Source organism: Eumetopias jubatus, unplaced genomic scaffold (assembly GCF_037043125.1).
Source record: "Eumetopias jubatus isolate StellerSeaLion01/CBP00866 unplaced genomic scaffold, mEumJub1_p1.0 scaffold_14, whole genome shotgun sequence".
In the NCBI taxonomy this organism is placed as follows: domain Eukaryota; kingdom Metazoa; phylum Chordata; class Mammalia; order Carnivora; family Otariidae; genus Eumetopias; species Eumetopias jubatus.
The window spans coordinates 96555767-96582358 of record NW_028274820.1 but is presented as its reverse complement, the minus strand read 5'-3'; the positions used below and the strand labels follow the sequence as shown (position 1 = coordinate 96582358).

Genomic DNA, 26592 nt, shown 5'->3' with positions numbered 1-26592 from the left:
ATCACATTACACTCTTCCTCAGAAAATTTCAATCTCTCCTTTTGTGATGCCCAAAGTCCGGACTTTTCTTCATGACTTTCCTGATACTCTATAATATGGCCTCCATAGGCATGTTAGCTTTGTTCTACTTCACGAATCATCGGCGGGGAGCCTTACCTCCATCCCGACAAATGCGCCATAGCGCAGCACTGATGTGGGCAGGAAATACTGCTGAGGTACCATTAGTGCGACTATCCTCTTTTGCCTGGGATGGGAAAACAAGGGACAGAGGTGAAATACCTTCTCTCAGAAATGTGCTCACTGCGAGCACATGCGGGGGAGACCTCAGTATGCTGTGGGAGAGAGAGTTTCTGGCTTGGAATGCAATTAATTCCTACAAATCTTTATAAAGCACCTTAGGTCGATAGGAAGGAAAAAGGGACACCGTCCCTGCCACTAAAGATTTGCAATCACTAGGGAGATGAAGATGCATCTGTGTGGAAAAGAACACAGAATGAAAGACTCAGTAATGCCTCATTCTTCCTAGAAGGTATGAGGCCCTGTAAGGTGGGCAAGGCAAATATTAGACTCATTTTCTGGACTATAAAACTTTCTCAACTGCTTGAGAACTTAAGTGGCTTGTGTATTGTCACAGGGCTAATAATTAGCAGATCAGGGTCTCCTGGCTGTGCACTGCTTTGCCTGCAAACAGTGGAGTTATGACATACCCTGAGAGCCATCAAGCATTCCCAGGAGCTGCGGGAGCTCCTGGCTAAGGTGATATTTACCTGAGAATTGAAGGACCTGGGAGATTTCAATCATAGGAGAAAGGAGTAGAGAAAGAATATTTCAGAAATAAGAAACCCTTTGAGCAAAGGCACAGAGCAGGACAAGAGGAGCCACCCAAGAGCAAGATTGCTTGAGGAGTGAAGACTCCCTCCCTTCTCCTCCCCTGAGAAGCTGAGATAAACGAGGAGGAGAGGTCTGGGTGTCTCCGGACTGATAAACAGACTCCACCCAGAGGCCAATAGCATGGGTATGGGGACAGGAGCGTCATGTGGCAGAAGTGCCCCTTCTCCAGGACAAATGAACTGGGGACGGGGTAGGAGGGAGGCCATTTCCTGAACCCCTGTTTTCACACTCAACACCTAGGGCAGGAGCAGGAAGCTTCTGGAAGCCAGGGAGGACTGACAGACGGCAAGTCCCCTGGAGAAAACCGTTCCCTTCTGGGGTCAGATGGCCAGGGTGGGGGTAGATGGCCCTGTGTGCGAGTGCTGTGCCCCCGCAGTAGAGAGGGGGGGAATGTGAGGCTTGGAGAGCAGAAATGGGAGAGGAGAGGGAGGTATCCGGAGAGGGAGGAAAATAGGGGCGAATCCAGGGGAGGGGCCCCTTCTGAAGCCCGTCTGGGAACACTGCCCTGGATGATAGCGCCTGTGTGACAGGAAGCGTCAAAACGACCTGATATAACTCTCTTTAATGCACCCCCTTCCTGAACCAGCTTCTCTCCCCTCCCTCCTCCTCAGTTCAGGAGGGTGGAGACCAGAGTGAGGAAGGACCCGGGCCGAGGGAATGAGCCGGGCAGGTGGAATGAGACCTCCGTGGAACCAGGAGGTAAGTGCCGTCCTTGACCCTTGTGGGGCCGATGCATGACATCCCTTCCAGCTCTAACATCCCACAAACTCTCAGCCCTCACAGCCTGCTTGGTCCTTGCCCAGAACAGGTGGCATTTCTTGTTTGCACATCTCTCAGGGGGCCAAATAGGGCTGGGTTTAGGGAGAATGAGGAGAATTATCTCTCTACAAAGGGGCCCCGGCACTAACTTTTTCTTTCTCTCTCCTCTCCCCTTTCTCTTCCTCACCCCTCTCTCCCAATCCCCTCCATCTTGTGGCTTTCACTTCCTGGTTCCCGGCGCAGAGATCTCCAGAAGAAAGGCTGCCCACTGCCACTGAACCTGGCGGACAGTGGTCCGTGGTCAGGCGGGTGCTAACGGCTGGCCTGCTTTTCAGTGTGCTCCTTGGTTTCTCTGTGCTTTTGGTCTACATCTTCCGGAGCTGTGGCCCTAGTAAGCAAGATCCTGGAATCCCCCAACCTCGTCAGCCCTTCCTCACTAGGGGCAGCGTCCACCGGCCCGTCATCCTGAGGCTTTGTGTCCGCGGACGTACTCACCACTCGTCCTGCCTGACCCTCTCCTCCCTCCCCACGTCCCCACGTCTTCCTCCCCATCCTGCTCCTGGTGCTGTCCTTCTCACAGGGCCCCTCTCCCCTTTCTTCACCAGGCCTCCCTTTGCCCAGCCCCTTGGGGGAGCCCTGTCCCTTTCTCTCTCCCTCTCTCCCCCTCTCCCTCTCCCAGTTCTGAGCTTTTCCCCACAGGCCCCTGTAAGACTCCTGTGTGTTGGGATCTCCTGGCTCGTTACCTGGCCTCTGGAAACACCAGTGTGGCCCCCTGCACCGATTTCTTCAGTTTTGCCTGCGGACAGGCCAAAGGGACCGATTATTCCTTCCAGGCTCTTGCCGAGGAGAACAAAAGCCGGCTTCGGAGAATACTGGGTGAGGCACTCTGGGCAAGTGGGTGGCTCTGAGCCTAGAACTATCTTGCTGTCCCAAACGTGTGTGCTTGTGGGACAGCTGGTTTGCTTCTCCGTCACCGCAGCTTGCACCTCAGTACCTCCCCACTTCTCTTCTGGTCCCTCTCATCATCTTTCCTTTCCTGCTTGCCCAGGACTACGAGTTCTCTTCAAGCTCTCCCCTTCTTTGTTACTGCCCCTAAATGTTCTATTTCTCTCCCGTGCCTTGGACCTTCCCCACCCATGTCCCCTCAACACCTGCTGCACATAAGCTCATGTTGTCCGTCACTCTCAGCCTCCAGCCCCCCACTCTGCTTGTCCTCCAGCGCCCCATCAGTGGTCAGTGTCATCCCCTCCTTGCCAGCACTTCCGGCCCCCTCTCACCATTATCTCCTGTTCTCCATGCAAACCTTGGACCTTGGTGTGAAAGCTCGACTGGAAAAACGGGCATACTGGGGCTGGCTGGTTGGGATGATGTGGCCAGTGGGGTGAGGAGTTGGGGGGGGTATCTGGCTGTGTGCCAGGGAATGGATCCAGACGGGAGCAGAGGGTGTTCTGGCAGAGGAGAGGGCCCACCTAAAGCCCCAGTGGTGGTACAAGAGAGGCTATGCGTGGAGAAGACGAAAGAACTGACAGGAAAAGTCTAGGGGAGGAGCTGCGGCTGTCTGGGAGGTTGGAAGTGGGTCCCAGGAAGTTGGAAGATGGTGGTGAGGATGGGGGAATAAGATGGGGTACAATAGGCGCACATTTCCGGTGTCAGGAAGCCGAGGGAGCTGAGGGAGCGTGTCGGCGGTATCCGCTGGAATTTGGGACACACGAATGTATCCCTCTGCCCTCCAATGGATGGAGAAAGAATGGAGGCAGGCCTTCCCTTGGTAGTGGGGCCATGCTTCCAGTTAAGGCCCAGAGATGAAAATGTGTGCTCAGGACGAATGCTGTCGCCCATGAGAGAGTGAAGGGTGTCGGGGGCTGAGGGACAGGTGGTGGGCATTACAGGGTGGCTGATTCCAGAACATTCGCCTTCAGGTTATTGCCATGTGTTTGCTTGTTTCCTGGGGTCCTGAGAGAGGGTCTGGACCCTGTTCTTCTCCTTGCTAAACCTTTCCGGATGAGTTTTCCTCCCTCCAGTCCCTCAATGTTCTCTGGTTTCCCCAATTTTTCTAATCTCTTCACTCACCTCCCTCCTGCCTTCCCTTTGCGCCCTTTCTCCTGTACCCAGAGGTGCTCCTAGACGTTCTTGTCTCTTCCTTCTTTTCCATGTCTTCTCCTCCCTGATCCTCTTTCGTGTCCCCTTTGTTTTTCTCAGTCTTGCCCGCACTCCCTCTCCCTGCACTTGTTCTCCCGTCGAGCTGATCCAGCCCTCCCATCATCCCACCTGTCTGCATCCCTGTGTTCCTCCCCTTCCTTCCATTTCCCTGGGGGTCCTCCCTTTCTCGCCCACCTTCTCCGTTCAGCTCTCTACTCCTCTAATTTTCTCATGCTTCCTCTCTAGAAGCCCCAGGTTCCTGGCACCTGGGCTCTGGGGAGGAGAAAGCCTTCCAGTTCTACAGCTCCTGCATGGACACAGATGCCATCGAGGCTGCTGGGGCTGCCCCCCTCAGACAAGTCATTGAGGAGGTGAGACCCGGGGCCAGGTCTAGATACATAATGCATTTCTAGATACATAACACATAGGACCAATGTGTGTTCAGTGCAGCCACCCCCTTTTTATTCTAGAAAGGGGGGCGGGTGTCTATTTCCTAGGGATCTCCAAGTTCTAGGAGGGAGATGGAAATGGCAGTACCCTCTGGAAGCATGAGGACCCTGGGTGCGGTAGAGAAAGGAGGCTAGAAGTGGGGCCTGGAGGGCTCCAAGCACTCAGAGTAGCCGTCGGGGAGTAGCAGCTGTCTGAGGAAGGGGGTGGGGGCAGGTGTCCCAGGCCATGCCCCTATGCTGAACCCTGTCTCTCTGCTTCCCAGCTTGGAGGCTGGCGAATCTCCGGTAATTGGACTTCCTTAGACTTTAACCGAACTCTGAGACTTCTGATGAGTCAGTATGGTTATTTTCCATTCTTCAGAGCCTATCTGCGACCTCGTCCAACCCCTCCATACACGCCAGTCATCCAGGTGAGGGATGCACTGGCAAAAATGCAGTAAGACCTGGGCCTGCCTCGTATTCTAGCCTAGCATCTCCTAATGGAAGGTTGGGGGCTGGAGAGAGAGGACAAATGTGCACTGTGGGAAAGATCCCTATCTTGAGGGAAAATTATTGATGTGACAGCCAGGGACACTAGGTGAAATTAGGGAAAGAAGCAGTAGGGCCAGTCTGGAGAAGACAGAAGTAGTTCCTATCTTTCTCACTGTTTATCTGGATTATCCCTACTGCCTCTTAATTAGCCCCCTTATCTCCAGTATTGCTCTCCTCTTATCTACTCTTCATTTTTGCTAGAGGGACCTTTCTAAACCAAGAGCTAATTATGCTATTGGCTCTGTTTAAATGCCTCCAATGCCTTACCAGGTCATCACGATCTAGTTCTTAATCCTCAGCAAAGCATTGCAAGTCCTTTTGTGATCTGACCCTTACACACTTCTCCAGCCTTATCTCCAGCCCCACCCCTTGTCCCCCTTAAACCTCAAGCCACGCTCGCTCATAACTGCAAGAATATTCCTCAATTCTTTGACTGTATGACTCCTTTTGCTTGCAACACTACTGCCCAACCCCCCAAGCTCAGCCTGGAAAACTCTTACATATTTTTCAAATTTGGGGTTTGATATTTATCTCTTCCAGGTAGACTTCACTGACACCCTAGTTATGGGTTAGGTAGACCCCTCAGTCCTCCCAGTTCCCAAACTCTCATCATTGAACACCGTGTTAAAGACCATGTGCCCCTGAAGAATAGGACCACACCTTATTCACCTCTGCTCCCCAGGATCTAGGAGTGGGCCTGGCAGCCAGAGGCCCACAGCAGGTGTTTGCTAAACAAGTAAATAAATAAAAATGTTGACGCTATCAGTATTGTGGTAGGCAATGCCATGCCATCTATTTAGCTCCTGCTCTCAAGAATTCCACAGAACTATATGGGGATGAATATACAAGAAAAGCTGTTGTTAATCAGTATGAGGCATTCTAGATTTCTGTTCTAAAGGGTAGTTCTTTAAGCTCCTTTAAAGGAGCTTAACTGGTGTGGCCTTTAGGGAGCAGTTAAGATCTGAAATGGTTAAGGAATGGCTCAGAGAGGGGAGAATGTGAGCTGAGCCTTGAAACATGGTTGAATTGCACAGGTGAAGCTAAGGGCATGAGGAGGGCTTCGGGAAAGTCCTGAGCTAAGGGAAGAGGCTGGGATGGTGTGGCTCCTCTGTGGGGTCAGTGAGAAGGCTGGTTTGTGGAACAGAGGATTTGGGGGAGGGGTGAGGTACGGTGGGAGATCGATAGGAGCAAGACTGAAGACTTGAGGTTAGGCCTCAGATTATTCCCGGCCTCAGAAGCCAGATGGACATGATCACTTCAACTTAACAGAAAAAAAAAAAAATGCTGCTGGGTCCCTTCAAATATGATGGCGGCTGTGCATTGCACTTAAGCAGAGGCAGCAATTTTAGAGGTCAACCCGGAGATGTTGGAGTCTAGATGAGAAATTTGGAGGTTCTGAACTGAGATGATTGTGAGGAATTGAAATGGAAAGAAAAGGCCAGGCATGAAGATTTAGGCAACTTCATCCCAGTGGTGATGGTCCATGGTGCTTCTAGAGGACTTGGCGGCTGACTGAATGTAAATGCAGAAAATGGAGAAATTGGAAAATGATCCGAGTTTTGATGTGCTGTGAGTGGGAGGAGTGTGGTTACCATCCAACTGGAGACTGGATGGACTCTGAGGAGAAAAATAGGTAGAATGGACTGCAGAGGGAGCACCCGCATAGGGGTCTGGGGGCAGGGAGGGGGAGTCAGACCAGTATGGCTGAGCCACAGAGGACAGGGGAGGAGCGTCTCAGGAGGGATGGATCACCATGGATTCCAGAGATTTCTGAGCTCAGAGATAAGGAATGAGAAGACACCATTGGGAAACTTCTAGAAAAGAGTATCAAAACAGTTTTGGAAATGGACAGATGGTACAGAGTTTGAGAGGAAGGCAAGGGGGTTGAAGCAGAAACATAGATGACTTTTAGTTCTTCAAAATGTGGACATAAAATGTGACAGAGGAGCCACGTGAAAGATTTTTCAAGATGGGGGAAGTGTACAGCTCGAGGTGGGAGCGGGTTATTGAAGTTGGAGCAGAAAAAGGCAAAGTGTGGGAGCAGAGATCTTCAGAACAGAATCAAGGACATGCCAGGACTGGGCACCTGGGTGGCTCAGTCGTTAAGCGTCTGCCTTCGGCTCGGGTCGTGATCCCGGGGTCCTGGGATCGAGTCCCACATCGGGCTCCCTGCTCGGCGGGAGGCCTGCTTCTCCCTCTCCCACTCCCCCTGCTTGTGTTCCTGCTCTCGCTGTCGCTCTCTCTGTCAAATAAATAAATAAAATCTTTAAAGAAAAAAAAAGAAACAAACAAAAAAAGGACATGCCAGGACTAAGGTGGGGCAGATGAGGTAAGTGAGTCACTTACCTGTACGCGAAATCAAAGAGGATACCAAAAACAGTAATCAAAATAAGTATTTTAATTTTTTTTAAAGATTTTATTTATTTATTTGAGAGAGAGAGAATGAGAGATAGCACGAGAGGGAAGAGGGTCAGAGGGTCAGAGGGAGAAGCAGACTCCCCGCTGAGCAGGGAGCCCGATGTGGGACTCGATCCCGGGACTCCAGGATCATGACCTGAGCCGAAGGCAGTCGCTTAACCAAATGAGCCACCCAGGCGCCCCAGTGTTTTAATATTTTTTAAAAAAAATCCAAGCCAATGCAAAAATCCATGATAAACAAAATACCAAATTTTTGTTCATTGTGGATTTTTTGAAGAGATTATTTCTCCTCAAAATGGACCAAAATTTTATTGCAGACTTTAAAAAAAAATCTTTAATTTTTCTTCAAAATGGATAAAAAATACACTTTGGATTTTCAGGAAAAAAATCCACAATGAAAAAAGCTTTGATATTTTAGTCAGCATGGATTTTAGCATTGATTTTTATTTAAAAAAATACCAATTAGGATATTTATCTTGATTACCATTTTCAGTACCTCTTAAATCTTGCACCTGAGACGGTTTCTCACCCCCTTAACTCTAGACCTGGCCCTAGCACAGGGGATGGCTCCCTTCAGGACACGGATTAGTATGCTTCTCTCTTGCTGAGCACCCCCAAACTGGTTGAAATAACCACCCTGTCTTGACATTTCCATGTCTAGACTCTTTTCCCCCATCACTCCTGGCCCCAATCCCTCCCTTTCTTTGTCTTCTCTGCTCCTTCTCTGTGTCCTGAGGCCATCTTCCATGGTACATTCCCCTTCTCCCCACACCTGTCCTCTCCTTCCTCCATGCTCCCTACTTCTCTCCAGTATCTCTTGTGTCCAGATAGACCAGCCAGAGTTTGATGTTCCCCTCAAGCAAGAGCAGGAACAGAAGATCTACGCTCAGGTAAGATGGCTCTATGCACAAAGGTCAGGTCCTGACCTCTGATGCTCAGAGAAAGGCAGGGGCCTCTGGTGGCTGTGACTGAGGTTGCCCCTCCCCCAGATTGTGCGGGAATACGTGACTTATCTGAACCAGCTGGGAACCTTGCTGGGAGGAGAACCAAACAAGGTGCAAGAACATGCCTTCCTGTCCATCTCCATTACCTCGCAGCTGTTTCAGTTTCTGAGGCCCCTGGAGCAGCGGCGGGCACAGGGAAAGCTCTTCCAGATGGTCACTATTGACCAGCTGCAGGTGCCTTGAACTGGGGACTGGAGGGGGATGGGCAGGAGGGCTTCCCTCCTAAACTTTCTTATTCTCCTGATCTCCTTTCTCCTCATTCCCTAATTCCTTCCCATCCCAACTTTCCTGGTTCCATCCCTTCCCCCCAAAGCCCCCCTCCCCACTCCCTGTCAAACCCTGAGGGAGGGGAAACCTCCTCTCCTTCATCCCATCCCCCCTCAGCCTTTGTGTCCCTCCTCTAAGGAAATGGCCCCTGCCATCGACTGGTTGTCCTGCTTGCAAGCGACATTCACGCCAATGCCCTTGAGCCCCTCCCAGCTCCTCTTGGTCCATGACCTGGAATATTTGAAAAACATGTCTCAACTGGTGGAAGAGCAGCTGTCGAAACACAGGTTTGCCTCAGGTGGGATCGGGGAAGTATAAGGGCAATGGAAAAGGTCTGAGGACCCAGAGGCCTCAGGGACAAAGATGATTATGGAAAATGCATGCTGATAAGGTCCTCCCAGGAAGATGGAAGGGATCCTCGGACACAAAAGGTTAGAGAAGGGTTGGGGTGGATGGCCCAAGAGGGAATGGAGGGAACAGGAAATATGAGATGTTTAGGGGGCATGGGAAAGGGAAAACACACATGAAATGAGGAATACAAGTGCCCAGAAAGATACAGGGTTTGCTGGGAGTAGAACCCAGCCTGTGAAGAGCCTCTAAGCTATAGGAGATGCTAGATGGCCAATCACTAGGGACAGGGAAGTCATTTGTGTCTTGTCAGCAGCTGGGAGGTGTGGGCAGGAGGTGGAGGCACATGAGGCCAGTGGATGGATGAGGTGAAGGCTGGGGATTCTCTGGGGGGAAAGCTGGAGGAGAGGCCATTTCTCAGCTGTGAGAGGATTCTGAGGTCCTTGTGGGTAAGGGTCTGTGTTGGGCTGCCATCCCCAGGGCCCGGGTGGCCCCTACCCGAAGACAGCAGCTTCCTTCCAGGGGCTCGGGCTCAAGGCCCTTCTTCAGAGTAACTCAGTGGCAGCAAATTCTAGAAATTCTTTGTGAAGGAAGCTAACGACCATTCTTGCGGGTGTGAGCAAGTTTATGTAAGGTTACAAATCAGATGTAAAGTGAACTGAGATTTCTTGGTTATGGAAGTAGACAAATCTGTTGGTTAAATTCTTTAAGTCCAGTCTTCCTCTAGCTCACACCCTTCACTCCCTGCAACTTGAGAAGCCACCTCTGCATCTAGTTCCTTCTACTACCATTCTCCAGCTCACACCAAGAAAAGCTCTTCTTAACTTATTCCAAGGTCAAGCCCTTATTTTCTATAGATACAGAAGAGAAGGGCCATCCCCCGGGAGTATCACGGTGACTACAGAAGGGGAGGCGGCTGTTCTCGAGGCACCCCCAGAGCCCTGGGTGTATGTGTCCGTCTCTTTTCCCTCCGCAGAGACTTTCTGCAGAGCCACATGATCTTGGGGCTGGTGAGGACCCTTTCTCCAGCCCTGGACAGTAAATTCCAGGAGGCACGCAGATCGTTGATCCAGAAACTGGGGGAGCTGACCGAAAGACCACCCATGGTGAGGAGAGGAGGGGATGAATTTTCCCAGAATGGGGGCTAAAGGAGCATTTGACATTTTGAGGGATAAATGTTGGCATATCTCTCCCAGGGAAAGGGCATGAGGGCAGTGCCCTTCAATGTCTGGTGTTTCTATAGAAGCAGACAGGTTGGGCATACAGTAGTTATATTGAGGACTGAGATGCCAGGTACCAGACATTTACACGCATCTGGCTACTTTTATGGCCTTTGGCTGAGTATTAAGGTGTAAATATAAGACTCTACAATGATCAACAATTGCTTTTCCTTTATTATGACCTTTAAACTATTTACCTAGTTATTCAGAGCTCTGTGATTTAAGGACGTGGACCTAAAGCTTAGGATTCACTGGGATGCAAGACATGAGTAGCAGGCAGTGGCCTTTCCTCTATCTACGTGATTCCAGTGTTTGATGTTCAAATGCGCTTCACAAAGAGTTCATCTCTGACATCTAGTGGGATCTGTTGGGCCATGAGATGGGCTTCGTGGTCCAGATCCCGATATATCTGAGGTGGTGTCTGTGTAGCAAACACACTAACCCAGGTCTCCTATGTCACATAAAATGTGGAGACACTCCTTTACCAAGAACTTTGAAACCCTAGGTCAGACACGTCCAAATGCAAGCAAAGGTATCTAGAACATTTGATATGCTCCAACTTCAGTCAAGGCCTCAGTGTAGTCTTGAAAATCACTGTGGTTTCTTTTTCTTAGTCATTTTAGTGTACCCTTTCTGTGGCTTGGAGAAACTCACTGCTTTGGTGACCTGAAGCATCTGTGGAATTCAGAGAGGGAAAATGTATGCATAGGGACTGCGATGTCGTTATTGAGTATTGGGAGTGAGATATTTTTCTAAACCTTTTAGATATGTATGAACTGATTTAATCCTCTGAAGAATTTCATCAGGTAGGCATATCATTTATTGCTGTTTTATGAAGGGGAAATTAAGCTACAAAAGCTAAGTAACTTGCTCAGGGTATTATAGCTAGTAAGTTGGTAGAGCTAGGATTTGAACTCTGGTAGTCTGGCTTGAGGGTCTGTGCTTGATCGCTGTGGTAAGAATAAAACAAAACAAAACAAAACACTCCTTTTTAGGACTTTCACTCAGGTGGGCAAGTCCCCAAGAAGCTTCTACCCAGCCTTTCTCTTGACACAGATGAAGCAGACAGAGCTCCAACTCCTCTTAGTTGGCATTGCTACAAAATCCCTGGCAACAAACAGCTTCCTGTCAATCCCAGAACCATGGTCTGATGGCACTTCTTGAAGGATGTAAGTGTGCCGATACTGAAATCACACTTGAAGAACTTAAAGGACTTACAAATTGCTAAAGTTGCCATCCTTTATATACTTACATACCTCCTTTATATCCAATTTGTCCATCCTCTTATACCCATTGGATTATAGCTGTCCTTGGGCTTGAAAGCTGAGTCAAGTTCTACCAACAAATAGAGTAATAGCTAATGAACAGTGAATGTTACTGTATGTCAGGCACTGCTTGGAACTCTTAGCGTGGGTGCTTTTTATTTAACCCTCCAGAAACACTCTGAGGTCCTCAGAAAGGGCAAGTAAATTTCCGCAGACCACACAGCTCATTTAGTGAAGAAACAGACCCCGAAACAGACCCCAAAACAGACCTGTCCACCTCAGGAGGCCACGTTTTTAATTACATACTATGCAGGATTGAGAAATAAGTGGGTAGGAAAACAGAAAATGGGTTGGAAAATTCTTCCTACAAAGGTCAAGATAGTAAATACTTTTGGTTTTGTGGCCCATATGGTCTGTGTTGCAACCACCCAGCTCTGTCCTTGTAGCACAAAAGCAGCTACACGCGGAGTAAATGAATGGGTGTAGCTGCGTTCCAGAAAGACTCTGGCTCACACAACAAACACTCAGCGTTCCCAAGAGGGAGACCTGAGGGAGGGTTTGAATGGCAGTGGGATCTCTGTGCTGGAAGTAGGACAGAGGCAGTTATCTAGAGAGTTGAAAGGGTTTTCTGGCAAAGAAAGGGACATCATTTCTTTGGGACAAGGCATGGAGTAGGCTGGCTAAACTTTGGGGCCACGTGGGGGATCCCCCTGTAGCTCTGGCTGAGAAGAGATGATGAGGCATGCGTGGAAGTTTCTGCCTGCTTCTGCTGGCACAGAGAGCCAAAGGGAGGAAATCAGAGAGGGATGGAGGGGGCCCTCCAGGGCCCAGTAGGCCACTGGCCGGCCTTGGCTTTTCTCGGCATGAAATGGAGGGAGGCCTACAGAAAGACTGATCTGTTTTGTGTTTCAAAAGAACATATTTTGAAGGTAAGCAACAGGCTCTCTGATGGATGTGTGCCATGAGGAGAGGAGAGTCAGACATGGCCAAGGCGCCGGCCTTGATTTGACCAAAATTCATAGTCCTACCCAATGGTTATTAATTGCAGATTTCTATCCATATTCTTTGGAATGAATTCTAATTTATAGCGTCCTAATTCAGAAATACTATATCTCATTATCTGGCGATATTTTGTTGCATAATTTTGAATATGCAGTCAGTGAAATGGCCATTAAGCCAGGTCTTTCTCTTATTAAACTTGAGAAGCTGAATTTGGGGAAGTCAAAGCAGAAGGTCACATTTGTACCCTGTGGAATGAACTCTTTTTATTCATCCCAACATCCTGACTTGTTCAGGTAATTTTAGCCTTTGTTCCAGTCCTCTGTTGTATTACCTTTCCCTTCCCACTGTTGGTCATTTGCAGTTTTGTTTAGTGTATCTTCATCTGGACTATGATTAGAATCCCGAAGAAGGAAGAACAGCATGTCAGGTCATTGAAGACCTAGCATTAAATTCATCCATTCATTTATGCAACAAAAATGTTTACTGAGCACCTACTATGTGCCAGACACTTCTCTCTGCACTTGGGATACCACACGAACAAAAGACAACAGCTCCTGCCCTCAGACACTGATAGTCTGATGAAGGAAGAAAGACAATAAACTAAGTAAATAAAATATGTTCAGTGGCGATTAGTGTTACGGAGAAAGAAACCAGGAAAGGGCGAGATGGCGTGCTAGGTGGGGAGCGTGTTGCAGTTTTTGGTAGGATGGTCAGGGAAGCTCATGCGGACTTGGAGTCATTAGTCACTGAGGTTTCATTATGGTTCAGCCAGCTAAGACGTCACACAAATTACACTACCTTCCAACACAGATTTTTGCATCTCATTCACAAGGACTTAGTTTATGGCTTTACCAAATGCCTCCATGAAACAAATGGCAACACAGTGAGGGAGTACATTAAGGTTTACAAAGTGCTTTCAATGTGGTGTTTCACCTGGTCTCCCAAGCAATGCAGTGGGGGAGGCAGGACAAGTTCTACTCTCCCGTGGACAGCTCCTGTAACCAAAGGGCAGGGGTTAATAATCCACATTTAGTAAATGTTGAATTCTCCGTTCAGGGATAGTTATCATGGTGGTTCCTTGAGGATGAATCTGGCCAATTGACGTGTTTTCTTGGCCTTAAAGCTTTTGACAAACTTTTAGCTAATCACCAACAGTTAAAAATTAGGAGATTGCACGCCAACAGTCACATCTCCAGCATTTTTGTGTGCGTGTGTGGTAAACGTAAAGTGTAGGCAGCACTGGGCTAACGTTCTTCAGGGGTCACAAATGACAGGGGCTGAGTGAAGCAGCTCTATTCAGCCTGGGTGTGTTCTGCCCATTGACCCTTGTCCCTCTGTGCCCCGTGGGTCTGACGCTGCTTCTCAGTTACGCCACCACGTGGCCCGTATCCGAGTCTGTGACTCCTGTTCTCTGGGTTATCCAAGTTTGGTGAAGATTTTAACCAGAAAAATTGTTATTATTTTGGCATTATTTGTCCTCAGTGATCCTCAGCGGATCCCTTAGTAGTTACATGCTGTTTCTCAAGTGTTCAGAAATGATCTGTTTAATGACTCATTCTAGAATTTGGTGTCAAAATTAACGTTAAGGATTCCTGGCTGACCTGTAATCTCTAAAATTTACTTTCCCTCTACGGCAAATTAAGAAAATTTGTGCTTCCCTCCAGAGTCCTAGAATTTTTTTCTGATTTCTATTATTTCTTAAATATTATTTGTGGTTCTAAGGTTATATCTGCAACTTGTTTTCTGTTCCCTAAAATTAATCTACTGGGCTTCATTATCTTGAGTTTGAAGCATTTCTTTCATCTTTTATATTTTGGCAATGATTTTTCCCCTATATTTCTTTCTTTCTCTCTCTCTCTCTCTTTTAGAGAGAGGGAGCGCACATGAGAGAGAGTGAGGGAGAGGGGCAGAGGGATAGGAAGAGAGAAAATCTTAAGCAGGCTCCATGCCCAGGGCAGAACCTTATCTCTCATGAACCTGAGCTGAAATCAAGAATCACCTGAGCCACCCAGGGGCCCCTCTTTTTCTCTATTTTTAATATGTATGATATGCTCTATCATTCCATGTCTTGAAAGACAGCTCAGATACTCAGAACCCCTAGTAGAGGAATATATAACCTGTCAACTTCCACCAAAGACCTACATTTATTTATAGATTCTGGAAGTTATTTTCCTGCTCATTGGAGATGTGACCCAGCACAACTGTGACCAAAAGAATCCCAGAGTTTCACAGGGGTTAGCAATGGGTAGTCTGAGGTGGCATCTATGCTCTCCAGTCACCAAGTCAGAGCCTGATGCGGCCCGGGCTATGGGGACAGGCACGGAGGAGGCGAAAGCTGTTGGAAAAATGGGCAGGCATTGGCAAAAGGGATCAGAAAACAACTCAAGAACCAGGAGTTATAGAAAGAGCAGGCAGATCACACTACCAAGCTCAAGGCTGATGTGTTTGCTGCTGCCCCGGGGGGGGCCCCCTACCTCCCCCTCAACCCACCGCCAACAGCCTGATGAAAGTCAGTCTTAGATCCAGGCATGTGATCAGGAGGACTGTGGGGGATGGACAGACACTGAAGGTGGCCAGCAGAGCCTGCCCTTGACCCAGTCATGGCTGTCAGATCCAGGTTCTCTTTCAATTCATCTTTGCTGTGCACGTTTGTGTTTTAGAGCAGCAACCAATACACTACAGAAAGTGGCTGAGTCCTTGTCCTCACAAGAGGGAACAAGAACAAACAAATGTGGGCAACCAGGTCTGGGGCAACCTTCAAAATTGTGAACGTCAGGACAGGCAGGCGCAGAAGTGTCTTCTTCAGTGACAACAATACTGGCCTTCCCTTCTTGTTTCCTCTCTTGTGAGAAGCCCCTTAAACTCTCTCTCCAGTCTTGGCACCAGAAAGCATAGTGGCAACCTAACTACCTTCCCTGTGAGGAGATCTGTGAGGAGTAAATAAGTTACAGGAATGAAGTCTTGTGACTTCATCCCACTTACCCCCAATTAACATATTAGCTATTTTTCCAGAGTCCCAGATCAAACTTCCCCTAGGCCAGCTCTCTCACCCTCGGCCCCATCAGCATGTTTCTCAGTCGGCCTTGTGTCATCTCTGGGCCCACTTCATGGTCAGCTCCTCAAAGCCATCCACACCGACCACAGACACCTCCCCAGCATCTCTCTTGTGTTGCTCATTTTTTCTGTTCCCATACTAAGAACACCCCAGTTGCCAAGACCCTACTGAGTTTTTGTCTAACCATCTGTCTGCCTTTGAAGTTGATAATATGTCCTTCATCTCATCCTCTTTTCCCTGATTTGGCCAAAAGTTTCTTAGCTCTCTGAATTCACGGGTTTAGTCTTGTCTTTTTTCCCCTTCTCTTACCAAACAATATGGTGTCTAAAACCCATTTTCACTCTGATCGTTTTCTTCTTTGTAAGACAAAGTCCTACCAGATGACCCACGATAACCATTTGGAGAGTGGGGGAGGGTGGCAGAAAGGAGAGAGGAATTACCTTCTCCAATTTCCATTTTAATATGGGAGGGTGGCAGCCTTTCCTGGGCTACCAGCGTGGTGCATGTGGCGGGTGGGGACTAGGTGGCCAACAGACTTGCTGAGGTGAGAGGTTTGGTATTTGGTATGTAGTCCTCTCCTATCCAGGAGCCTTTCTGTCCTCCAGAAGGGTACCTCTGAGAGGACTTGCTTTCAGATTCAGTAGTCAATAAATAAGGATTATCTGCCCAATTCAAGCTCACGAGGCTAATCCTGGAGGACATAGCCCTTTTTATTACCAAGTGGTAATAGCCCCCTGTGTATCACCGAACAGGATGATAGAGCAAAGTGAGACAAACCCAGAAAGACAAGGAAGAGAGCCTCCTCTGGGGGTAAAGGTCTAGACAAGATAGGCCTGGGGAGATGGATGAGGAAGAATGCTTGATGGGAGCCATTCATTCCATCTTTGTCTCCGTAGCCTTCCCGCCCTCGATGGATGAAGTGTGTGGAGGAGACAGGAACCTTCTTCGAGCCTACCCTGGCAGCCTTGTTTGTCCGTGAGGCCTTCAGCCCGAGCACCCAAAGTGCTGTATGTGAGGGCTCTTCCCCAGCCCATGTCCCTCCACCCCTTCCCACCCAATCATTCTCTCTTAATTCTATTGACTGTGTCCTACTCAATGGTCTGGATGGTCGGGGAGTCAGGCAGTCACAGAGAGAGAGAGAGAGAGAGAGAGCACTATGAGAGAGAAGTCAAAGGAGGCCAGGCTGCATCCCTAGGGTTTGCATAGTTTTGCTATGGGAAACAAGTGTGTACAACATGCACGGAATTTGGACAAGTTACCTAACTTTGCTGCTCTTGTGTTTCTTCAACCATAAAATGAGAAAATTGAACTCCATGGCCTTTAAGGCTACTCCCTGTTTATCTATGATTTTTTAACAACACAGGAAACGGCAGGAGAATGGAATGATACAATCTTAAAAAGTGCAAGTAAATGAGTACTGAGTAGTCTTTGAGTGCCTACCATGTGGCTGATACTCTTGTAAGCACTTTGCATGAACTACTTTAATGACTAGTATCATCCTAATTTTAGAGAAGAGAGAACTGAAGCACATAGAGGTTAAGTAACTTGCCCAAGATCGGCTGCCAAATAGTAGAGTCAGGATTTGAGCTCAGGTTTCTGATATCGTCATCCATTTACCTCTATCAAGAAAGGATACAAACAAGATGGTAGATGGCTGGGAAAGCAGTAACCACACGGTCTGTTGTGAAGCTGGGAAGACTTTAGCTTGTTGGAAAGCTGAAATGCCCAGGAAGACAGAGAGAGGAAATGCAGGCCTTAATAAAGAGAGTGTGAGGACAAGGGCCCTGAAGAGCAGAGAAAGGAATGATGGTCCTCTTCCTCCCTCTGCTTTCTGAGTGGATTGCCTGGTCAAGGGTAAGGCCAATGGTGTCTCCTTCCCCTGACAAGCTGAGATCTCTCCACGGAAAGGAACTGTCTCCCCTGTTGACCTCAGGAGGGACCAGCTCCCATCCTCCCTTTCTGTGCATGGCACCTCCTTTCTGTCCCCACAGATCTCTGTGCTCTGTTTCTAGTCACCTAGTAAATATTCCTACTTTCTCTCTCAGAGATCTTTCCCCTTCTCTGGTAGCTCCTTGGGGCCAATGCCCTTCCCAAAGGCCCAGTGGGCAGGACCCCAGACTGAGGCCAACCCTGATCCTATTTCTCTAAACTGGCCCCTTCACAGGCCATGGAACTATTCACTGCAATCAAGAATGCCCTCATCAGCCGCCTCAGAAGGATTCCCTGGGTGGATGAGAAGACCCGGAAGGAGGCCCAGAACAGGGTAAGCTCAGGAGTGAAAGACAGGAGTCAGGAGTCAGAAGGGGTGGAATTGAGTACTGGATCCAGAGATCACACCGGTGGGAGGACAGTGCAAAGGCGCAAGGACACATGGCAAGTGTAAACACCAATATGCTGCACACACACACACCCTGGTGACAATATAAAAGGTGGGACCAGGGCAGTGAGCCTGAGAAATTCCCTCTGATAGACTTGGAGTAGGTAGGTTTCTTCTACATTTTGTGTCTCTCCCCAGGTCACCCAACTGCAGGTGAAGATGGGGGCCCCAGAATGGGCCCTGGAGCCATCACTGGCCAGACAGGAATACAACGATGTGGGTCCCTGCCCTTGCCAGCTCCTCATTAGTCCTCAGCCCCCTGACCCGCCTGAGTGGCAGACAATCTGTTTACCTGGGGCAATCCTAACCAACCCCTTCCTTGCCCTGGTGTTGGCTGGGTTTTATGGGTGAATATCCACACTGTGGGTCTTGCCAGCAGAAGAACAGAACCTTTTCAGGTCACGCTGAGTGTGTGTGCACGCATGTATACATGCATTCTTGTGACTTGCCTGAGTGTGTTTATCTGTGCACTGATTCATGTGAAGCCTGTCTGCTCTGACATGTGGTGGTGTCATTGTGCTGCTGTCCACTGTAGTCTGGATGTCTGTGTGTTGGGGCTTATCTGTCTATGTTCAGATGTACCCATCAGGGTGTGTCAGAGGGTATCTGTATTTGTCTCTGTGTATCTGAGTCACCTCCTGCTTCCTCCCAGATACAGCTTGGACCCAGCTACCTACAGTCCTTCCTGAGCTGTGTCCGATCCCTCCGAGCTAGAATTGTCCAGAGCTTCTTGCAGTCTTTCCCCTACCACAGGTATAAGAGCAAGGGGACACAGACCCTGCATCTCAGAGATACCCACTCAAGATTAGCAGCAAAGATGAGGGCTTGGGGATACAGGAACAGTGACAGAAGTTGAGTGGGACTTCATGTCTGGTGGGCGGGACCATAAATGATGCAGCTAGTGTTCATATGTGCTCTTCCCATAGGTGGCAGGTGTCCCCCTGGGGGGTCAATGCTTATTATTCAATACCTGACCATGTGGTGGTCTTCCCAGCTGGACTCCTCCAACCACCATTCTTCCACCCTGGCTACCCCAGGTAGGGGCCATTCCCTGAGCGTGGGCAGGGGATTTCCCAAGCATGATGGACAGATGTTATGATGGATGGGACTTGTGGTCGGAGGACTGGAGTCAAAAACTTGGTAGGACTCTGGGAGTAAGACAAACCTCTCTCTCCCCAGAGCCGTGAACTTTGGCGCTGCTGGCAGCATTATGGCCCATGAGCTGTTGCACATCTTCTACCAGCTCTGTGGGTAACAGTGGGCCATTGGGAGGTGGGGCCATTGGGAACCCAGGTGAAGGCCCCAAAAGAGGCCAAGAGGAGGAGAAAGGGAGGGCTCCAGATGCGACAGTTCTGAATCCTCTGCAGTGCTTCTGGGGGCCAGCCCAGTCTGTGGTAGCCCCTTGTCCTCATCCTTACATGGCGCCTCACTATTTCTTTACCTGGCCCCATTTTCAACAGTGCTCCCTGGGGGCTGCCCAGCCTGTGACACCCGTGCCCTACAGGGGGCGCTGCTGTGCCTGACACACCACTATGAGACCATTCCGTTACCCAGTGGAACCTCCTTCAATGGCTCTCGGACATTCCTGGAGAATGCTGCAGACATTGGGGGGCTGGCCATTGCACTACAGGTAACTCCCCTCCCAGGAGCCCGGATCTGTCAATAGCCATTCCTTCTACCATCCCTCATGCAAACATAGTTGTAAAGCCTTCATTTCCCCACGGAACAGATGGGGATCCCCCTCCCACCCCACCGATCCCTCTTTTCTAGGATATCCATAGATCTCTCACAAGTATGTAAGAGCTATAGATTTTTTTTTTTTTTCTCCCCTGGCTTAGACCAGTGTGTCTGCGGAATTTGGGCAAAAGGGCCACAGACTGGTTTTGGGTGTTGTGTGTAGGGCATCAGACTTGCAAATGGCCATGGGTCTGGAGTCTAAGGGCTACTCACCGCCCCACCCCCATATCCAGGCATACAGCAAGAGGCTGTTATGGAACCATGGGGAGACCATCCTGCCGAACCTGGGCCTCAGTCCTCAGCAACTCTTCTTCCGAAGCTATGCCCAGGTAGGTTGCTGCCACCTCCCTCCATGGCTCGCTCCATGTCAGAGAAGGATCCTACCGCTAACGCTTAAAGAAGACTCCTCCCTGAAATGTCTTCTCCCAAACAGCCCCAACTCTCTGCCACAGAAGTCCCCGCTGCCATCCTTTCATACCTACCACCTGGGACCATCTTTTCATTTGGTATAAATTCTTCTACCAAATTCAGCACCCCCTTCAAATAAAGAAAAAAAAAACTCTACTGCCAAATCCCTCTCTGAGATGAGCCCAACTTTTTCTTCTCTCATTTCTTCTCAAAACCGAGCCTCCAACAGATGGTCTCTAGACCACATTCCTTCTCGGAGACCTCACCCCCAGGTGTGGTCCTCACCTGACAGCACCCCCTAAGTGCCATATGCTCCCCCACCAAGACATTGCTCCCAATTCCTCAATATACTGAAAGACCCCCTCACGGAGTTTTTCCAAGAAACCCCACCTCTCAGTCACTGACAAATGGTCTGACTGCACAGCGCAGGCCCTCCCTCACACGCCTCCTGCCAGATTAAGTGACGGACAGATGTGTGGCCTGACCCCTGCTCTCATCTCTGTCTGCCGTCTTTGGTCACCATCCTGGCATTGTTCGGCCTTGTCCTACTGACCCTGACCTTCCCTACGATTCTGCCTTTCTCCTTACCCCAGGCGCACCTCTCTTTCTCCACAGGTGATGTGTAGGGAGCCTGGCACCCAGGAGCCCCAGGATCCTCACAGCCCACCCACCCTTCGAGTCCACGGGCCCCTCAGCAACACCCCAGCCTTTGCCAGACATTTCCACTGTCCACAGGGTGCCCTCTTGAATCCCTCCAGCCGCTGCCAACTCTGGTAACCTGGCTTCCACAGAGACTTCAATTCAGATGTCACAACATCTCCCTGCTCCAACCATGGGATCAGGCGATAATCTCCTTTCTCCTTCCCTTCCAAAAATAAAAGCTGGCACTTGGCATCTGCCTGTCTCTTAATGACTCTTTCTTGATATGTTCCATGCCTAGAAGTCAGAAAAGATAAGAGGAGAAAAGGCCGAGAGAGTTCCAGAGACACAAGAAGAGGAGAGAACCAATGATTGGTGAACTAGTGGGTCGAAAGGTCAGTGGGCCACAGGTCCGGCAGTCAAACGGGCCAGTGGGAGACACGAGGGCTTCAGTTAAATTTCAGAAAGCTGCCCCCATGTGTTTTCAGGATTTTACTGTTATTTCTTTGATTGTTGCTGCCCCCTTGCCCTAATGTGCTCTCCCGAGCAGAGCCAGGAGAGGTGTGGGAGAGAGAAGTGCAAGGGCCTGGAGTCTCAGGACCTGGGAGATGGAGCTCAGAGGGTGGGGAGGCAGTGAGGCTGTGGCGATGGGTGGCTGGAAGGCCAGCACCAGGATCCCTCGGATGCCGCATCCTGAGGTGAAGAGCCACTGGCCAGAGGCAGGAAGCCATGCATATGCCTCCCGTGGGAGCAGTGACCTGGAGCCCAGTGAGGAGAGAGGGTCAGTAAGCTATCATGAAGCGGAGGTAGATATCCAGGTCCTCATCCAGGAACCAGGCCACCACTTCAGCCTCAATGTCCCTCATAAAAAAACCATGATGCTGGCCATATTGAAGCAGAAGGCTAGGTCCAACAGGTGGTCACGAAGAGCTGCAGTGTTTGATGTCTTGTCATCTTCCTGCTGGGCCATGTCCACAATCTGCCACATCTCACCCACTGAGGAGGCCACAAAGTGCTCTTCAAAGTGCTCTTGATCCTGGTCTGGAACAAGGGAGAGGGGAAGGCACTGAGGGGGCTGATCCTAACCTGCCCCTACCCCGACCCCAACCTGTGCCAGAAATGGGACAAAGTTGGAGAATCTGGGAAGAAGTTAGGGCCTGGGGCTTTTAGCCCCGTTGTGCAGACCCTGTCCTGGACCAAGGAGGCCAATGCTCTACCCAGAGGTCTCTTCCCATCTGTGTTCAACCACAGCACACACACCCCATTTCCACTTCAAACTGTCTCCTCCAAATCGCATTACACCATTCAGAGATGGAGGGACCACCTTGGGGAAGGACGGAAACCAGAGACTCTTCCCAGACAAATGCACCTGTGCCTATACACACACAAGATGCATGCACTTTTGGCTAGCCTGTGGTGTGCCCCTGAACATGGCCCTGGCCAAGAACCCTGCTCTAAACCCTTTCCCTGACCCTTTCACACTACAATAATAGGGGGCTAGGGCTTGTCTCCCACAACCCAAACCTATCTCAGGTTTCACTCCAGCCTGAGAAGTAGTAGGGGACTGACTCCAAAGAGATCTGATCCTTAGCTCCAGATGCCATCCTCTCTTCTCTACCTACCTGTAGAGGGTATCTTCTCATTCTGACTCCTCTCGTTGGGGTCCAGGCTGCCTTTCTGAGGCTTCACTCCCTTGACCCACAGCAGCAGCAGGATGGTGGCCAGGAATGCTGCCCTGCAGAGCTGGGAGTCTAGGAAAGTCATGGGCCTGCCCATTGGCTGCCTTTGGCCTTCCCTATTCCCCAATGCCCAGCCAGCTCCCCCGCCTCCCTCTCCTGCCCCTGTTCCAGCCCTTACCACTTCCCAGCACCGTTTTCTTCCCTTCCCTTCCATAGGACCTCTGACTTCATGAGCTTTGTGACATCACAACCATGGGACTGCCCCTCATTCAGGTCATTAGAGAGTTCCATTGTCAGGCAAGAGAGTGGTGAGTAGCCAGCAGCAGACGGCAGAGGCTTCTAGGATGATTGTAGTGGGTCATCCTGTGGAGAGCAACCAAATGACTGAAGAGTTTGCCAAGTACTTTCACATCCATTTTGTCATGAGATCCACATATCAACCGGACTCAAAGTCATAGGATCATCATACCCATTATACAGATGAGGAAGCCAAGCTCCCCAAAAGACATGACTCTTGCCCTTAGCATCACCAAGACAATAGGGTAGAGCAGGACTCTTGACCACCTCTTTTCTAGACATTCTAGACATCACCTCTTTCTCTCTTCCATGTGGCCTTTCTCCAAGGAAAGTGGCTTGTAGAGGCTGACGCCCACAGCAGATGTGAAAATATCAGATCCTCAAGCCCTGGGCTGTACATGAAACTCAGGCCCATCAAAAATGAGGGAGGTGGAAAGGCACAGGTGGAGCGGGAGGAAAGTGTACATGGTGTGTGTGTGCGTGTGTGCATGTGTGAGCGTGCACGTGCGTGCGTGCATGAGAGACAGCACAGGGCCCCCTGCACCCAAGCAGAAAGCATTCCCTCCTTCCTCATCCTCCCCTAGACTTTCCTCTCCCTGAGCCTTTGCCCTCTTGTACTGGTAGACCGACACCCCGCTCCTCTAGTTTTATAGCCTCTTATTATTCTCAGATACAAAGAAAAACTTCTTAGAGGCTCATTCTCTAAACTCCTTGCTCGATGGAAGTAGAGTCTTTAGAGAAGAACCAGTGTGGCAGAGAGGCGAGGATCCCAAACAACAGATCTCAAGAAACCTGCCTCAGTGCCCCAGGCCCGCCATGCCCACGAACCTGGTGAGCACAGATGTGTTGGCAGTAATGGGCTGTGCCTAATTACCTCCTGGAGCAGAGATGGTTGGGATGGGGTGGGGTGGGGTGGGGTGAGCTTGGGAGTTAGGATAAAGATCTGCCTGGACAACCAGAAACCAGTGCAGGCCATGAGCTACAGGAAGGGTGCTGGGGCAGGTGGGAGAAGATTGCAGGCACACCTGAGCTATCACAACCAGCTCACACCACTCCTGGAGCCCATGCATGCCACACCTGAGTGAACCACCAAATGCAGGGGCTGGGCCATGCACAGAAATGTGTACCCTTTCTGGAAAGAGAATTATAGACATGGGAGTGCAAGTGGAGACTCCTTCCCACAGATGGACGCCTGCTAGCAGATGAGCTCACCTGGAGGCTCTCATTGCCTCTTGTTTTCTTCCTGCTGATCCAGGCCAGGTGACGTGGTGACTGGGTAGTGGTACAGGAGGTCACTTGATGGTGGGAGAAGAAAGATTCAAGGAAGCAAGTGACCCTGCTCACCCCTACCTTGCACTCATTGACCTTCAGGTCCAGGAAACAATGCTTGGGTGGAAAAAAAAAATTCACTAATCTGGTTACTTTGGGGGAGGAGCCTCTTGGTTCCCAGCAAAAAGAGAAGCCCTCTCAGGCTCTGTGCATATCGATAGGGAGGGTGGCTAGGGGTGGGGCAGGCTGGTGTGGAAAGAACTGGGTTGTACTGACCACCATTCCTCACATTTCCTCACTACCCACCTGCCCCATTCCCTGTGCTGGAAGAGATAAATCCTGCAGGAATGTAATTGTTTTTATTATAAAAGTATTTAAAAGTAGGAAAAGCAAAAAGGGCTAGTAATTCCACCATTCAGTGAAAATCACTATTAATGTTTTAAAGCGTGGTATTTAAAACCTTTCCCAACATGGCTGTGGGTACATGGAGTGGGAGAGTATTTCCTAGAAAATAAAACCCAGGTATGATTCATTTTCTTTCTCCTCATCACATCAGAACATGAGGTCTGACTGGTTTGGTGCCAAGGGGCTCTGGGACCTGACAGTGTAATGAGGGGCTCTTTGGCCATCACTGAGTCTCCTGCGACTGTGGGGAAGCTGCTACCTGAGGGAGAGGGGTCCTAGGTGTTTGTGTCCACAGAAGGCTGAGGGAGCATGAGAAGGAAGGAGGGAGAAATAGTTGTGGTAGGGGATATGACAAGGGTGGAGGAGGGAGGGGAGGAAGCCAGAGGAGAGCAAGGAACTCCTGAAAGATGAAGCAGCAGAGTTGATCCCCCACGCAGTCAAAAATCCCAGTGTAACTTTGGACTCCCCCAAACTTAACTACTCATAGCCTACTGTTGACTGCAAGCCTTACCAAAAAACATAAACTGTCAACTAACACGTATTTTGTATGCTATATGTATTAGATATTGTACTTTTCTAGTAAACTAGAGAAAATTGTTAAGAAGATCGTATGGAAGAGAAAATATGTTTACAGTACTGTACTGTCTTTATCAAAAACTATCCACATAGAAGTGGCCCCGTGCAGTGGGCCTGGGCAAGTGAGAGGGTGGAAACCCAGAGTGGGGGCCCGTTCCTGGGCCCCCCTCTTTTCCCCACCCAGACCCAAGGACAAAGCCCTTGGTAGCCAGCCCCCCCTCCCCGCACCTGCTCTGTGCGGCTCTGACCGGGCCAGCCCCTCCCCGCCCCCACCGCCTCCAGGATTAGCTTTATGGTTTGAGTGTTGCCTCAGCAGGCAGGTGCTCCTTTCTCTGCCAGCCCCCTGCTTATCAGTGCATCTACAACCCCCACCTCAACCTTATCGCTCCGTCCATCTCCTTAGACTGGAAGTCCCAAGGCTTCAGAGGCCATTACCATCCCACACCACCCCAGTCCCCAGCAAAGCAGAAAACTGCCCTACAAGGTGACCGCCTCCCCCTTCCCGGCTGGCATCTCCCCACTCCCTGGGTGAGAGCGTGCTTCCTCCTGTCTCTGGCATCTCTTCCTTTCCTTATTTGTCTCCTTTCAATTCTCCTCTAAAAGTCATTTTGTCCATCCTTCGATCTGACACTAAAAGAAGGGGGGGTCCCCTGCTCCTGAAGACCCCCAAGGGGAAGGGTCCCAGCCTGTGTCCCCCCAAGTCTCTCACATCTGTGCAGGCAGAAGTTTCCCAAGAAACAACAGGTTGTGGCAGATGATTTGGAGCTAAATTTCCAACTTTAATGCCAGTTCTAGTTTTGCTACTAGCCATGGGATATCACCCTCCCCCTCTGTGCTCTGTCTCCTCATTAGAATATAAAGAGAGCCCCCAACCTATTCCCATGTACCTCCCTGGCCTCCTGAATGACTCCAATTCAATAAATGCATTTACAATCCGAAGAAAAATGGACCCCATCCTATCGGAAAACAACACGAGGTCTTCTGTCCTCAATCTTCCTGCCTACTCATTCCTGGAGAAAGTCCCAAGATTTCTCCATCCACCACCTTGGCTCAGCTCCTATGGGTCCACCTCTGGGGCCTCCCCTGACTGGGGATCCATGAGGCTGGGAGGGAAGACAGAGGACGGTGGCCCAGAAGCCTCCAGGAGGCTGGCTGTAGGGGTGAGGACAGAGACAACCACAACACGGAGAAGCAGCCCCTTGGGGCTTAGAGCCTATCTGTGGAAGGAGAACCAACAGTCCCTGAGCGCTTATGATCATGCTTTAAGGGACACTTCCATGAGACAGTACAATTATTGACCTGATTCTACAGACTGGAAGACTGAAGTGCAGAAAGCTCACCTAACTGATCTATAAGGGCCAAGAGCCAGAATTCAAACCAGGACCTGCCTGATTGCTGAGCTGGAGGGCTTCACTTTCTTACCGTCCTGTATCCCAGTAAGTGCTCACCTTGCTTGTGGGGCCCACCTTCTGGGCTCCATCCTTGCTCCCCCTCTATTTTCCATTGTCTCACCCTCCTTCACCTTCCCCTGTCTCACTTCGGACCCCAGCCCACTGCCAGGAACGAAGATCCCTTCCCTCTCCCCTCCCAGCTCTAGGGCAGGTTCTGTGCCCCAGGGGCTCTCTAGAAAGAGCTCCTCCTCCTCCAGGTAAAGCTGCTTTCTCTTGGCAGGGCCCCCAGTCCCCTCGGTGCATGCAGGCATGCATGCGCGCGCGCGCACAGACACACACACACACACACACACACACACCCCACCCACAAACCGCACGCTGCATACACAAGTCACACAGGAGATAGACTCTCAGTCCCAACCCCAAACAGACTCCGCCTCCTCCTCAGTTGAGGAGTCCCAGACTG

The 26592-nt window shown here is 50.0% G+C and overlaps 2 protein-coding genes across 9 annotated transcripts; one reads left to right on the top strand and one right to left on the bottom strand.

The window, feature by feature from the left end:
• Positions 1–1011: 1011 nt before the first annotated feature.
• KEL (Kell metallo-endopeptidase (Kell blood group)) lies at positions 1012–20764 on the top strand. Of its 8 annotated transcripts, none has more exons than XM_028106422.2 (20): positions 1012–1176; positions 1503–1590; positions 1894–2041; positions 2350–2526; positions 4036–4160; positions 4502–4523; positions 4600–4648; positions 7999–8077; positions 8285–8365; positions 8597–8745; positions 9783–9912; positions 16245–16355; positions 17513–17611; positions 17864–17941; positions 18378–18478; positions 18652–18762; positions 18905–18972; positions 19186–19355; positions 19696–19791; positions 20486–20764. In XM_028106422.2, the coding sequence occupies exons 2-20, from the start codon at positions 1549–1551 to the stop codon at positions 20645–20647; spliced, it is 1998 nt and encodes a 665-aa protein (XP_027962223.2). In that variant the 5' UTR covers positions 1012–1176; positions 1503–1548; the 3' UTR covers positions 20648–20764. The 8 variants fall into 8 exon arrangements, with proteins under 8 accessions (XP_027962223.2, XP_027962221.2, XP_027962220.2 ...); XM_028106419.2 differs by having other exon boundaries at positions 1013–1176; positions 8177–8365; XM_028106418.2 differs by having other exon boundaries at positions 1013–1176; positions 1508–1590; positions 4502–4648; positions 8015–8077; positions 8177–8365.
• A 607-nt stretch (positions 20765–21371) lies between these two features.
• Positions 21372–22402, bottom strand: SOFU1 (sperm-oocyte fusion factor 1). The gene is made up of 3 exons (XM_028106188.2): positions 22367–22402; positions 22132–22252; positions 21372–21550 (listed from the first exon to the last, which is right to left on the bottom strand). Exons 1-3 carry the CDS (start codon positions 22400–22402, stop codon positions 21372–21374), a joined length of 336 nt encoding a protein of 111 aa, XP_027961989.2.
• Positions 22403–26592: the final 4190 nt, after the last annotated feature.

Coding starts and splice junctions, on each gene's coding strand:
- KEL (XM_028106418.2), top strand. CDS start 1,549: ATGAGCCGGGCAGGTGGAATGAGACCTCCGTGGAACCAGGAG. Junction 4,161..4,501: donor TCAGACAAGTCATTGAGGAG/GTGAGACCCGGG, acceptor TCTGCTTCCCAG/CTTGGAGGCTGGCGAATCTC. Junction 18,973..19,185: donor GCACATCTTCTACCAGCTCT/GTGGGTAACAGT, acceptor CATTTTCAACAG/TGCTCCCTGGGGGCTGCCCA.
- SOFU1 (XM_028106188.2), bottom strand. CDS start 22,402: ATGGAAGGGAAGGGAAGAAAACGGTGCTGGGAAGTG. Junction 22,253..22,366: donor GAAAACGGTGCTGGGAAGTG/GTAAGGGCTGGA, acceptor CTAGACTCCCAG/CTCTGCAGGGCAGCATTCCT. Junction 21,551..22,131: donor TGAGAAGATACCCTCTACAG/GTAGGTAGAGAA, acceptor CCCTTGTTCCAG/ACCAGGATCAAGAGCACTTT.